Raw genomic sequence first — 14,844 nt, 5'->3', positions numbered from 1 at the left:
CTGCTGTTCACAAACGCTCTCCTTCTAATGTGACAGAGCTTGAGTTGTTTTTTAAAGATGAATGGGCTAAAATATCAGTCTCTACATGTGCTAATCTTGTAGAGTCAAACCCAAAAGATTTGTGCTGTTATTAGAGCAAAAGGAGGTTCCACAAAGTATTCATGCATGCTGTATGAATACTTATGCAAGTCCCACTTTTCACTTTTCTATTTTTTGAAAAATAACAGAATCATGTATCATTTCGCTTTCATTTCACAGTTGTCTGTTACTTGTGTGTGAACGTTAAGTAAAAAAATAAAAATAAAATCTTTATGTTTAGGGTTGTAAACATGACAAAATGTGCAAAAGTTCAAGGTGTATGAATACCAACGAGAGGCACTGTAGGTACAAATCAGGTGCTCATCAAAACAATACTTGAGAAAAGAGGATGAACTGAGGCAAAAAAGGTGATTTATTTAAAAGCGTGTACCGACGCGTTTCAACTTCATCAGGGTAAGTGGCATTACAGATGTGAGCGCCCCATTTAAAACAGGGGGTGTCACATGATCACAAACACGTGACGTACACCATAGAAATAATAAGGCATTTTTGAACATTTTCCAAACTGCAACACGGGCAGAGAAGAGAATGAATAAATCTACTTACAAAAGTACCAATGCACAAAAACAATGCAGTATTATATACACAATAAAAAAATTTGGCATTGTAGGGAAATGTACATAGAGAAAGCTGAGAATTCAATTCAATCAATTTTCAAAAAAATACCCGTGTTTCTCCATTGTGAAAGTGAGTCTTGTCCCTGATTCTCGTGACGGGCCACATATTTCAAACAAAGAGTGTTTATTATACTGCATACAGCTCTTTAATTCTGCCCTACATAACTTAACTGATGGCATGAAATGTGCTTAATTAAGACAATGAATGCCTATTTTGAGTTGGTTTGGACTGTCTTGAAATAAATTTGCCAATGAACAAGTATTAATTCACTTAAAATAAGACATAAATACTTGAAATGAGACAGTCCAAACCTACTCAACATGAATTCCGAGAATTCAAGCACTTTCAAGTCATTTCAAGTCATTCTTTCCAGTGTACGGTATACATTTGGGGGAATACAAAACAAACCCCACTCCAATCTTCACCCTGCAAAAAAAACATTCTCTGTGGCTCTTACAACCCGACCTGCCCTCCTCTTTCAGTCATGGGCCCCCCTCTCCTGGACAGTTGTGTAATTACAACAGCAGCAAGGACGCGCATGTACCACAAAATATTACACTTACAAGAGACATACGACGATCAACAGAAAGCTAAATGAATCTGGATTTGTGTCTAGATCTGAAACTGCGGTCGTTTGTGCGAGTGACGTTGGGGGCCAGCACTGACCTGACTCATCCTTTGACCAACACCCAGATTCTCCAGAAGGTACTGACTTTTCATTGTTTACTTTTCTAAGATTATCGGCAATCGGCAACATAACAAACTCCTTCCCTCGGTCGTCAGGTGGAAGCGGCGCTAAAAAGCCAAGGATGGAGCGACTTCAGACTGACATGGACGATCCAGCCGCTCAGGCAAACTGTTACCGAGCGCAAGCCCGAACCGCAGTGTGACGACATCTAACTTCAGAGTCAAACACCAGTCTGCTATGACTGCAGCAGTGTGTGCTTGATCATTCATTCTATTGCTTTAATGTTTTCTGAATGCTCTTCGTATTGTGTTGTCAGCCCCAAAGTCGTCCATTGAAACAAGCTGAATAAAGTGAAAGTTATACAAATATGATATCACAGCTTTAGACACTTTTCTAGGAGCCAAAAGTCTTTCAGTTCTAGTTTGAGGATTTTTCGCCCTTTCCTCCAACCAAAAGTCTTTCAGAACTGAGATATTTCTGGACCGTCTGTATAGAGGTCCATCCATAGGTCTTCAATGATGTCTAGATGAGGAGACTGTGAAGGCCAAACCTTCAGAATGCAGCTCCGAAGGGCGTCCATCGTGGATTTGGAGCTGTGTTTACCATCATTATCACTCATTTGTAGATGGTTTTGCGTTTTCCTTCAGAATTTGTCGGAAGTTAATTGACTCCATTTTTTATTCTGCCCATGAAGTGAAACTGGCTGCAATACAACCCCAAAGGATGATGGATCCGCTTCCAGCATTAACAGATGGACGGAGCTTTTTCATGAAAGTCGGTTCCTTTTCTTCTGCAAACCGACTTTTGCTAGTTCAAATTGTTCTACAGTGGGATGCAAAAGTTTAGGCATAACATTTAGACAATCCTCATGCATTTAAGAGACAAAACAATAGCGTTTAAAATATGATTTTTAGAATGAGCAAAGGTTTGGAGAAGAAGGGGGCACAGAATTTCATGAAAAGCACGGCAGCAGGGAACATTTTATGGGTAGACCGAAGATTGGATGCAGTTAATTTCCCCAAAATTCGGACAGAAAACGCAACATCATCTGTGAAAAAGGCTGCTGAAGGTGAACAAACTGTAAGGAAGAAAGGGAAATAAAGCCCCTCAATGAAACACTTTCCGCTCCTAGAAAAGTGTTTAAAGCTGTGATATTTGTGGTTATGAGGCATTAACTCTGAAGGTGCCCAATGCTCTGGCCTCTTTTCCTTTTATGTTATTTTGAAATGGTAAAAGATGAAAATAAAACCTTTTTTTGTTGGAATGTTATGGGAATGTCTCATCTGTAGCGTCCTGCCTTTTGGAGATCATTTCATCTTCCCTTTGTTTCGTTTTCACAAAGACATTTTGAATCGGGGTGCCTAAACGTTCCCACCTCAAGGTAAGGACACTAACAGGATAATCTCCAGTCGGTCCTGGTCGGGCAGGTTTTGGCCGACGTGGGGCGCGTGTGTTTGGTGTGGACTGCTCTGACGGTCGTAGACCACATCTGTGGAGGTCACTGAAGCCATGTTTTGGACAATGGTGTTTGTTAAATCGGCGTCTCAAATAGTTTCCCTGTGGCCGCCTTTGAATAAAATGATATCCGGTAACTTTACTCTTGGCTTCAAAGATATTTAAAGAGACTTGTTGACGTGGCAAACATGTTGGCCAGCTTGTGCCTGGCTGGCGACACTAACCCCTATGCCACCAATGTAAAACCAGGAGCAACATTTTCAGTGATCCACACTCACTGTTTGTGATCGGTTTGTTACTTCTAAGTCTTGTATCTCAGGATCAGGTCATCTCTTTGAAACGTGGTATTGTTTAGCCGTGGCGGATGGTCCATAGGGGGCGCTGGGGCGTCGCCCTCCCTAAAAATGTTTCCAAAAATATTATCATAATCATATATGAATAATACAAAATATTGCATTCTATTTTGCAGAAATGTCCTTCGGAGATATATTCTAAACTGGAATCATTCGTTACTGTGTGTGGACGCGTTGTCTCAAGTCCCTGAACTTGAAACCATGTGACTACAGGCTTGTCTCTTAGTGGCCGCCTTAACTTTCCTCCGGGGGCGCTATTTTTGACACTCCCACTTAGATTAGCAGCCATTTAATATTTGCTACTGTGTTTTTTGTCTGATGTAGTTCGACCATGGCGCTGTCAATCATTTTTGTGACGCGCATGCGCAGGGCGGAGGGGCTCCACTGTAAACAATAGTAGTAGCGCTGAGCCATGGATCTATAATAATAACAAAGCTCACTACGAACTCAGGGGAGGAAAAACTTCTTGTGTGAGAGACAGAGAAGCTTCGTGTCGTTTCCTGAGAGGAGGTGAAAGGATTTAGTCAAACGAATGGACTTCGGACAACTTTCTTCAGTCGGAAACCGCGTCTAAACGGACTTTGCTGGAGGTAGCATTACGATGCTAACTAGCTCGTCTGCTTTAACTACTGCTTGTTTTGTAAAATTTTGGGACAACCCTCGCTGACTTGGACAGTCAGTCATGTCCCAGGACGTGGACGTTTGATGGAGAGAAGATTCAGGACCGTGAGGACGGTGTGAGGGGAACGTCTTTCATTCTTTCATTGAGGAGGAGCTCAGGTGCTAGAGAGGTACGAGACTGGTGGATCATGTGTCTGACAGTTTACAGGTTTAAACTATGGTTAAACTATGGTTTAAATTATACAGGTTTAAACTATGGTTTAAATTATACAGGTTTAAACTATGGTTTAAATTATACAGGTTTAAACTATGGTTTAAATTATACAGGTTTAAACTATGGTTAAACTATGGTTTAAATTATACAGGTTTAAACTATGGTTTAAATTATACAGGTTTAAACTATGGTTAAACTATGGTTTAAATTATACAGGTTTAAACTATGGTTTAAATTATACAGGTTTAAACTGTGGTTTAAATTATACATGTTTAAACTGTGGTTTAAATTATACAGGTTTAAACTATGGTTTAAATTATACAGGTTTAAACTATGGTTTAAATTATACAGGTTTAAACTATGGTTAAACTATGGTTTAAATTATACAGGTTTAAACTATGGTTTAAATTATACATGTTTAAACTGTGGTTTAAATTATACATGTTTAAACTGTGGTTTAAATTATACAGGTTTAAACTATGGTTTTAATTATACAGGTTTAAACTATGGTTTAAATCATACAGGTTTAAACTATGGTATAAATTATACAGGTTTAAACTATGGTTTAAATTATACAGGTTTAAACTATGGTTTAAATTATACAGGTTTAAACTATGGTTTAAATCATACAGGTTTAAACTATGGTTTAAATTATACAGGTTTAAACTATGGTTTAAATTATACAGGTTTAAACTGTGGTTTAAATTATACAGGTTTAAACTATGGTTTAAATTATACAGGTTTAAACTATGGTTAAACTATGGTTTAAATTATACAGGTTTAAACTGTGGTTTAAATTATACAGGTTTAAACTATGGTTTAAATTATACAGGTTTAAACTGTGGTTTAAATTATACAGGTTTAAACTGTGGTTTAAATTATACAGGTTTAAACTATGGTTTAAATTATACAGGTTTAAACTGTGGTTTAAATTATACAGGTTTAAACTATGGTTTAAATTATACAGGTTTAAACTATGGTTTAAATTATACAGGTTTAAACTATGGTTTAGACCTGTGGCTCTGAGGCACGTGATGCAAACATGGCAGGTCTGGTTCTAACACTGTACATGAAGTCAAAGAGAATCTGAAAACATAACGCAGCTCGTGCCTTTGTTCTGGTTCTGTTGGTACAAGACACAAATCATCTCTTACTTAGTGGTGCAAAACTAAAAGAACTAAAAAATAGTGAGTGATCATCTTTTATTTCACTGTCAGAAAAAAGATTTTCCAAAAGTACAAATTCATTTCATGCTTCTTTGTTAACTTGTGTCTTAACTTTATTTTTGAGGTTAAAAACTATGTTTATAAGTGTCTTTTTATACGTTTTTTATATCACCAGCCGCCTATTAGCTTTGTCTTCCCATTCCTCATTCCCTCATTTTTATTTATTTATTATTATTATTATTTTATTACAACTTTAACGTAGAAACGTCGTGCCCAAAGGCATTGACGGCTGGGTTCATGAATATTAAAACATAACATCAAAGATCAGCCTCTTATCAATGTCCCATAATTTGTTTTTAAAACAGTCCAAAGTAGGACAGTCCCACAGTTCTGGAATTTTGTTTAGTAACTTTGTTGAAAATAGAAATGGAGATTGGTCCAGTGCTCGACTCGTGGGGAACTCTATGCCCAGATGGACAAGTGTTTTATTCCGTGTTTCAATAGGAGTTCTTTTAATGGTTGGACATAGGAACTGGAGAGCCTTTGGTAGTAATCCTCGTAACAGCTTGTAGCCATAGCACAGAACTGCAAAGTTTCTCCTGTGTTTTAGAGGAGCCAGTGTGAGTTCTTCATAGTCCCCATCTGTAACTGGTTGCGTGTAGGAGTAATGTAGTATGATCCTAACGGCTCGGCATTGGAGTTTTTCCAAGCGGTTAGTTTGTGTGACATTTAAAGCGGCCCAGACAGGTGATGCATATTCAAAATGAGGTAGAATATAACATTTATACAGTCTTGTTAATAGATTCTTGTCATTAACAGAGAGGGAGAGTCTACGAAGGAGGAACATTTGAGATGCCGCCTTTCGGCAGGCGTAGTCCACTTGTTTGTCAAATTTGAGATTGCTTGTAATCCAAAATCCTAGATGGAGATGTTCATTAACCATTTCGACTGGACAGCCCATGAATTTGATGTCGATGTTTGCATTTTGCATTTTGGAGAGAAACATTGCTTTGGTTTTGCTTGGATTAAATTGCATACCCCACGTTTCAGCCCACTTAGCAATGTCCAGGAGATCTTCATTTACTTTCTCCACCATTAGAGGGAGCTGTTGGGATGCAACAAACAGTGTAGTATCGTCAGCATAAAGAAGAAAATCGTTTACAGTCCCAGTCTCATTGCATCATTGTCCCATGTTCAATAAATATTGGTCATGTCATGTTCAAAAGTACAGAAATACTGTTTGAAAATAAGATCTTTGATATAAATAGAAGTGAATGATTTGAACCCTGAACAAATGGAGCTAAAGTCTGTGTAACATTTGAAAAAACAGATATGACGTGAGGTCACAATTATCAAAGAGTCATGAAACAAGAATAGATCAAAACAGTATCAAGGAAATAAGCGGCGTTTCCTTTTGATAACATTGCACTGAGTTAAAGAGCCAGTCTCAACGTATTCATTGCTATGGCCATGTGTTTTATTGCAGATGTTTGCCTGGTTCCTACACACCTCTGAGCACCATCCAGCAGATGGTGCTATAGCTCCCTCTGCTGGAAGTGCATGTCACCTGCCATCTCATTCAAACACAGGGCCATATTCTGATCAATTATGTTTTCATTAACACATCCTGGTGCAGCCTCCTCAAACAGCTTCACTGGGCTCATTCTCACATTTCAGCGCTCAAATTGCCTCAACTGCTTTTTCTTTTGAATTATTTCCAGGAACGCCTATTTTTGAATGACATACCAGGGATGTTTAGTCACTCAGAATGTACTAGTTGATGCAGTACGTTTTTACCTGTAGCACTATTTGTTTCCTGAATGCGATAGAAAATATGACTAATATATAATTAGTTTTCATAATGATGAGTATGTGTGGGAACAAATGTGGCATCAATAAAAGTAAAACACCATTCAATAATTTGTCACATGTTTTTTATTTTTACTATCATTCATACTTTATATATATATTTATATATATGTATATATTTATATAGATATTTACATCTGGCAGTTTTGCCGATAGAAGAAACAGATTCAAACATGGATGACGAACAAGTTTAAAATTCAGTGCCATTCTGAAAGCACACAAGTTTAGATAAAAAAAAAAAAGCTTTGTCATAAAACCATGTTGCATGACAGAAACTAAAAATACTCAGTGTGTGGTAACATACATACAGCCAACACCCGGAGGAGCCTCTAGTGCGATACGTGACATCTACTGCTTGAGAATATGTGCAAATGTAGTGTTTGTGAAAAGCTCCTCCCCCGAGGAACCGCCCGCCAGGGACGCCAAGCGCTCGTAGCTCCGGGGGGGGGGGGGAGGACGTGAGTTTGTTCGCGGTACGTACAGCCATGCGGTAGCAGCGGTCACTTGTGATACATTTTGATAGCTTGCCTTTCAGCGAGATGTCTGAGCTCTGGACCGACACACGGTGTGAGGCGAACGTCAGCATTCATTCGCTCAGAACTAGGGGTGGGAACCTCACGATACGATACGATACGGGGCTCACGATAACAGCATCGCGATACACCAATACAGTGATGACCGATTTCACCACAACCTACGATATATCATAAAGAAACATTGTGACTTGGTAAACTTCTAAATGCTCCATACTGTGATTGTTTTCATGTGTGTTGTTTTCTTAATTAAGTGAACAAATGATTTTCTAAAATTGATGGTCTGGTGTATCACGACAACTTCACCTTCTTGGAAATCATGTGGTAAGAAGTCATTTATTTGTGTGACAGTGTTTGGTCCAGGTGCTGCCCTCTACTGACCTGACTGGACAATTACTGGCCTCTAAAAAGGCAGAATCAATTGATATCGGAATGCGGTTGTATCGTATCGTAACGCAAAATATTGCAATATATAACCAAACCAATATATTGTCGCACCCCTTCTCAGAATACACTTTACATTTCAATGGCTTTGAGGAAAAAAAGAAACTGATCTCAAAGCATGCTCCTCCTCTGAAAGAGAAATGGCTTTACAAAAACTATAACCTCGACGTATGCAACAAAGCCAAAGCCGTCTGTCCATAAATACAGTACGTGAGTCTCTCTTTAGACCTCGCTGGTCCGTGAACACAAATAAGACAGAAAAATGACTCTGGATACATTCTACGAACACGCCGAGGGGTTGGTCCAACACAGTGGGCGGAGGCAGGTCCCGGTTGAGGTGGATGTCGGACACAGGAAGTTTATGGATGCACCTTGAACGAGAGCAGTTCCTCTGAGTGCATGTTGTTGAGTGAACGTAGCTCAGGAAGTTTGAGCAGGAGTTTGGTGAAGGTGGTGGCGGCGTCTGCTCCGTGGTTCTGCATGAGCTGGTTCCGCAGTGCGCGGATCAGTTTGTCCTGCAGAGCCTCCACCGAGTTCAAGTCTTGGATTCCTGAACGATCTGAGGGAATAGCAGACCAACGTTAGAAACAGGATGGTACTATCAGACTGAGGTGTGTGTGGTGCTGCAGTGAAGGAGTCTCACCTGCTGAAACCAGCACCACAGCAGTGAACAGGCTCATCTCTTCTGCGTCCAGGCGCAGAGCTGCCAGCTTTTCACTGAACTCACACATGGAGTTCAGTAGTTCTCCAGCACCAATCGACCGTAGCAGGTCCAGGCTGTATCGCTTCCCACTGAGGAATGTTACTGTGCGCTCCGCCATGTTGAAGAGCGAGGCAAAGCGAACCATCAGCACCTGCACAACCACAGTAAAGCGTTAAGTGGGTAAACACCAACACAGCAGTCAGAGCGAGCACTGATGTGACTTCAAATCACCTCAAATGTTCCTGCCTTCAGGAGGCTGACTTGGTCCCTCTCCGAGAGTTCTCTGAAGCCTGGAATTCTTTTGGCAAACTCTACAACCTCCCGCACGGCGGGCGTGAAGCTCATGGAGAACTCCTCCCAGATCTCCTGACTGGTCTTGTGTGGGTCGACATACGGCGACGTGTTCATGGGACAGAGCTGAAGAACAGAGCACACACACAAGTCAGTAACAGGTAGGTAATAAATGATAGGTTTGAATGGGTGTGTCCTCACCAGGTGGGTGCGGCTGCTCTGAGGGCAGTGTGGCTGCAGATGCTCGTACGTTGGCTCACAGCTGGGGGCGCTGTGGAGCTGCTGGTAGACCTGCTGGTCTCTGTAGGCTGTGTTAGTGACTTGGCTGTCTCTGTAGGGACTCTGCTGGAAGGCGGCTTGTGAGTTGTTCCAACTGTTCCAGCTGTCCGGCTCCTCCAGGCTCCTGTTGGTGTGGTCTGAGGGGGCGGGGCCTGGAGAGCTCTGCTGGTGAAACGAGAAGGCGTCCTGATGCTGCCTGTTGGACGTCAGCTCATCCTCGCCACTGTCTGAGCCGCACGAGGAGGCAGAGCTGGAGTTGGTGTCCATGGAAATGACAGACTCAGAGTCAGGTGTGCTCTGGGGGGAGGCGGGGCTAGAGCAGGAGGCAGAGTCTGAGGAGGAGTTGGAGGGGGAGGGGCTGGGCTCCAGGGGCAGGGGGCTCTGGTGGCCTTGGAGCATGCTGTGCAGCTGACTGTTGGAGCTCATCATGTTGTTCATGGCGTTCTGCATCTCCAGCAGCATCCTCTGCTTCTCTCGCTTAGGGATACGACCGAACCGCACGGCTGCAGGAGGGAAAACCAACCACTTAGCACGTTTGCTAAACAGAGTTTCTCTCTATTTACCACTCTGTCAACTCTCACCATCTCGGGACATGCCGACCGCCAGACACTTCTTGAAGCGGCACTGCTGGCAGCGGTTCCTGTTGATCCTCATGATGGTGCAGTTCTCCATCTTAAGACACTTCTTGTACTGAATATTCTGCTGGATACTTCTCCTGAAGAAGCCCTGCCGCACATTTACATACAATGTGTTAAAGTTGGTAAACACAATTGGAGAAAAATTAAGACAAAAACAGTTGAACTGAATAATTAAAAGGCCCAGTGCAACTGTCGGGGCCTTTCATTAGTGAGTCCAGCTGTATTTGTATTTTCTTTATCATTCGCTTCCTGGATGACAGACTCACCTTGCAGCCCTCGCAGGCATGAACGCCATAGTGGAAACCCGACGCCACGTCCCCGCAGACTTTACACAGAAGCACCATCCCGTTGATTTCTGTAGAGGCAAAACATTGTAGAATATTAAATCTGGGTTCTTGATGTTTGGGAGTGTGACCGAAACCTAAGATTTCTGTTCATTTTATTATTGTTTCTCACAAGAGTTTGTGTTGTGTGTTCTGAATATGACTGAAGCAGTAATATTGGAATATACAAATGTCCTTTGCTAAATCAGAAGTAAAGAATCAGATGTGCTGGTCTGGTCTGCAGTTGAGGGGGTTGTGTGGGTGCTCACTTGTGATGCTGCTCTTGGCGGATGTAGCCGAGCGGCCGGCCTTGTCCAGGCTGCGCTGCGGTCCACTTTTGGCCGGTGGCGCGATGTCCACCACCATCCCCACGGCGCGACTGGGCAGCGCGGGCCGGGGCGCGGGCGGGGAGGCCGAAAGGTACCCGCCTCCGGGACTGGAGCTCATGCGGGCGTCCGGACTGGAGCCCGAGGAGATGTAGGCGATCACTCCCCCTGCAGAGAGGAACACGCTCCGGTTACAACTCTGGGATACAGTTAGTTCAAATGTGATGCATCAGTGGTTCTCAAACTGCGGGGGAAGGGGTTCTTCAGGTCTGCAGGTTTAGACCTTTTCATTTTCATTTGAGAGGGTTTCATTTAAACATTAAAATGGCATATAAGTTAGGTATTTCTCTGTCATTTCAATCTGTTCCAACTTTGTTCTGATTTTGCCTTGTACTTAAGATCCGATCTTTCGCCCGGTTGTCGCCCGCCCGCCTGAAACCCTGTTGATGTGAGCAGTTGTGTGTCGAGTTACACGCGTACACGACACGCCTCAGGTCGCTCCTGGTTGGTCGGGCGGCCGCTGGGATTGACCCGCTTTATCGCTGCCGGTTGAATAACAATTGTTACATAAGACTCCTGGGTCTCTGTGCTATGGGAGTGTGCTCTGCTGACTGAACCATACTCCAGACAGGTCAGTGAAGCAGTGGAGCAACACAACACCAGCCCAGAGTCAATCCTGCTCTTACATAATGACACCGTGTTCTCAGAGCAGACACGGGCTGTGTAACAACACGGTGGTAAAAAACAGAAAGTAACTGGCTGTTCACTCTTCTTCTCTGAGTGCATTTCCAACTTTTTATATACATCTCTTTTCTTTTTAAATGGCAAGTGTTTGTAACAGCAGGCTGTTTACTTTTCTTCTTCTTGACCTTTTTTAACACAGTGCAATACACCGTTTAAACAACAAGATACTTTTAACAAGATTGTTTATGATACTTTTCTGACATTATTCATTATCTAGAACCATAAAGCAGAAAGATCATGTTAATGTTTCCATTAAAAATATTTATTTTCATTACACAGCATTTGTTTGAGCTGGATCAACTTTCTTTCTCTTTTTGTTCCAAACTAAGGACAGGTCTTTCGACCCTTTGTGTTCAGGTGCCCAGCCCTGTTTCTTTGTGTTTGTCATTCAGCCTAAATGTGACACTGTCACGTTGGTCTAACTGTGAATGAGTTAAAACTGTGACTGGAGTGAACAGCGTTCTGCCTGGTAACATACACTCTGTTCACTCAGATCTGCAGCTATGATGTGAATAAAGAGAGTTCAGTCTGAAACGGACTGAAACCTGCCCTGTGTGTGAAGTCTCTGGTCTTGTTGTTTGCTAGAGAGCTGCATGTGGATCCTGAATGTTCTGTCAGCTGATTACCTAACCCCCTGACTGTTCACGGCCCGCCCACACGTGGACTTGTCATGGTTTGGAGCGAACGGGAGAATGTAGGTCAGCGCGAGCGGCCTCACGTGGACCCTGCAGTGCGAGCCTCGCGAGGCGCTCCATGGACGCACGCAATTATACAACGTGCCGCGTCACTGGCCCGCTCTGGCCAATGGCGGCGCACTTCCCCCATGACGTAGGCGCACGAGGGACACGCCCATGGGCCAATCAGAGGCGTGCGTCCTCGGCGCGTGTACACAGAGGCACATGGCGAAGCGCCGCGGTCCATGTGCGCCCTGAGAAGTGGAACACACTGTTGTTGTGTCGATCCGCACGCGCTACAGCCACACTGACACGGGCGGAAATGTCACGGCAGGGCGCACTTTGAGGACATTGTCCTGCAGAAACATTCCTTACAGGAATATACTGTAACTACTCTACAGTAGGAATATACTAATACTTTAGGAATAAATGAACTCAAACTCACCCACCAACACATGCACATCTAGAGGCTTTAAAGCATCAGCTCAGGCCTTGACGTCAGTTTGGAAGCAAACATATCTTTTTGGTGTTGGATGTAAAAGCTTCCCTCACGCGGAGACTCTGTTTTAAAGGGTCCACGACAAAGACGCGCTCGTGCCCGCGGTATTACCGTGAGTGCCATGGCACAAGCGCGTGTCTTCCGCAGCACTTTAAAGCCCTGAACAGAAGGTGACAGTGAAGTGCACTCACCAGCTTTGGCTGTCCCCACGTCCTCAGGCATCTCCGACAGAGGAGGGAAAGACAGATCGATTTCAAAGACACTTGGACGTCGACGTGGTCCTGGCTCCGAGTGTCCGCCGAAGCTACAAGTAAACAGCGAGTGTCGGTGCGGAGAGAGAGCACAAGTTCATCCCAGGCGCTGTGACCCTCTCAGCGGACAGGACTGTTCAGAGAGGCGCTCCCCAAGCACAGGCTCCGTGTGTGTGACTGACTGACTGACTGACTGACTGACTGCGGGTTAGTCAGAGGAACTAAATGTTCTCAATAGTGGGTTTCGCCCATGTGACCCATTTGTTGGCCACGCCCCTGAGCCCGCGCAGCCCGAGCATAGACTGTAGAGCCACTTTAACCCAGTGACACACTTTCAGGACGAACAGGGGGCGGAGCGAGCGGCGCCTACGTAACACGGACACGGAGGACGACAGGACTCACGTTGCAGCGGAGAGACAACGGGGCCAGAGGACTGCAGCGCGGAGCGGCCGCAGGTCCACGACAGCAGCTCTGTATCATGGCACAGAGAACAGGCCAAGAAACAAGTTACAAATGGACCTTTGACTTATCAATAAAACAGTCCTTTTTATTCACCTCACAGCAGTGGCCAGAGGAAGGCAGGGTTTGGAATGAAATGGGATTCATTCAAACGTGGGGAAATGTTGATATTCAATCTAACCCCTCACCCAATGCATCCTCTGTTCTTTGTCTATAGGCCAGTGTAATGCCGCATTTGAAAGCTAAGACCTACAAAACCGAACATGCCGCTCTTTTGTTACATTTTTGTCGCCTTTTTGCTGCATTTTTATCACAAGTTTGTCTCTTTTTTGTTCACATTCTCGTTTTCTTCCCTTTTTTTGTTGCTAAAACTGGAGAATGTGATCAGTTCAGGTGGGGGTCAAGAGGTTAAGCAAAGCCAAACGTGCAGCTGAATATGTTTTCTAAAAAAGATATATATATATTTGTACAAACTTCTGCTGTAAAGCTTGTTGAGGAATTCGACTTAAAGTGAGAGTTCGTAAGTTTACATGTTTTACAAAGGTGAGAGTCTGCATGGTGGAGCAGAGGTTAGCGCTCGTGCCTCACAACTCAAAGGTCCTGGGTTCAATTCCCACCTGGATGGGGCCTTTCTGTGTGGAGTTTGCATGTTCTCCCCGTGTCTGTGTAGGTTGGTAAAACAAACACGTGCATTAGGTTAATCCTCCAGCCTGGCTCCGCATTAGAGTGCGGATCAGGCCGTTTTTTTCTGTCTGAGCCCGGCCCTCGTCCGACAGAGCAGTGATCAAATCCGAACCGAGCCCGACAAGCATTAAGATATTTGTGTCCGAGTCAGACCGAGCCCGACACATTTAAAATCACAATATTTCCATAAGCCTAATGACACGGTAGGATACGATACTGTTTGTGTGGAAAAAGTCAGATTTTATCCATCTAAGCCCACACTGGCCGCTCAGTGCTCCTACTAACGTCACTTAGCTTAACTTAAAAGAATGTGTGTAAAGAATCATTCTCACTCTCTCCTCACTTTGCAAACTTGTGGACTATCACTTTAATGCCAGTTTGAAACCCATTCGATGACACTTGAGTCTGTAGTTTTAGCACAATCCATTGACTTGTAACAGGATCCCGGTGGTTAGCACGCTGGGGTGTGCATGTTTCTCTCCCTATGTCTGGATGGGTTTCCTCCGGTCTCCCCATCAACCCAAAACGTGCACAATAGGTGACTCCTCCAGCCAGGCTCCACATGTTGAGCCCGAGAGCTGCACTGTGCCCCGCTCCGGCGGCTCCAAAGTACGAAAACTTTATTAGCCTTAACTTCCCCTTTTCTTATTTATTGTCACCTGCCTCAGGACGACGGACGGAGACGACCTTTGCCCTCTGGTCGTTTCTGGCATATTTACACGGCAGATAAAAGCAGTATCCCTTTAAGATAAATAAACACGGCCGATTACAGACATGGAGCCAATGCACAAAGACTGTTTCAATTTAAAAGATGACTCAAAGAAAACATCACTAACCTGTTCACTCCCACCTGAACCGAGTGCATTATCACAAGTTTGATTTCTATTAAAAGTGAAAATAAGTGATGAAAACG

At 43.6% G+C, this 14,844-nt stretch overlaps 3 protein-coding genes across 3 annotated transcripts in view; 1 reads left to right on the top strand and 2 right to left on the bottom strand.

Annotated features, from left to right (window-relative positions):
* The window catches only part of rab5ab (RAB5A, member RAS oncogene family, b), a 419,058-nt gene that overhangs the window by 59,041 nt on the left and 345,173 nt on the right, over window positions 1–14,844 (bottom strand). The gene's annotated exons all lie outside the window — the stretch shown is intronic.
* The window catches only part of znf385d (zinc finger protein 385D), a 465,630-nt gene that overhangs the window by 124,816 nt on the left and 325,970 nt on the right, over window positions 1–14,844 (top strand). The window lies entirely within an intron of this gene.
* On the bottom strand, window positions 7,966–13,059 carry nr1d2a (nuclear receptor subfamily 1, group D, member 2a). Its single transcript, XM_079560880.1, has 8 exons — window positions 12,729–13,059; window positions 10,564–10,788; window positions 10,238–10,326; window positions 9,915–10,059; window positions 9,256–9,836; window positions 8,995–9,180; window positions 8,704–8,914; window positions 7,966–8,619 (listed from the first exon to the last, which is right to left on the bottom strand). Exons 1-8 carry the CDS (start codon window positions 12,757–12,759, stop codon window positions 8,420–8,422), a joined length of 1,668 nt encoding a protein of 555 aa, XP_079417006.1. The 5' UTR covers window positions 12,760–13,059; the 3' UTR covers window positions 7,966–8,419.

The sequence above is a fragment of the Gobius niger genome, assembly GCF_951799975.1.
Source record: "Gobius niger genome assembly, chromosome: 8".
In the NCBI taxonomy this organism is placed as follows: Eukaryota; Metazoa; Chordata; class Actinopteri; order Gobiiformes; family Gobiidae; genus Gobius; species Gobius niger.
The sequence above is the reverse complement of the archived record's forward strand: the minus strand, read 5'-3'. Positions and strand labels throughout refer to the sequence as shown.

Excerpts from the sequence above, each read along its gene's own strand:
- nr1d2a (XM_079560880.1), bottom strand. The coding sequence starts at position 12,759 with ATGCCTGAGGACGTGGGGACAGCCAAAGCTG. Across the intron at positions 10,327-10,563 it reads CGCCAAGAGCAGCATCACAA|AAATCAACGGGATGGTGCTT; the intron begins GTGAGCACCCAC and ends TTGCCTCTACAG. Across the intron at positions 9,181-9,255 it reads AGAGCAGCCGCACCCACCTG|CTCTGTCCCATGAACACGTC; the intron begins GTGAGGACACAC and ends TCTGTTCTTCAG.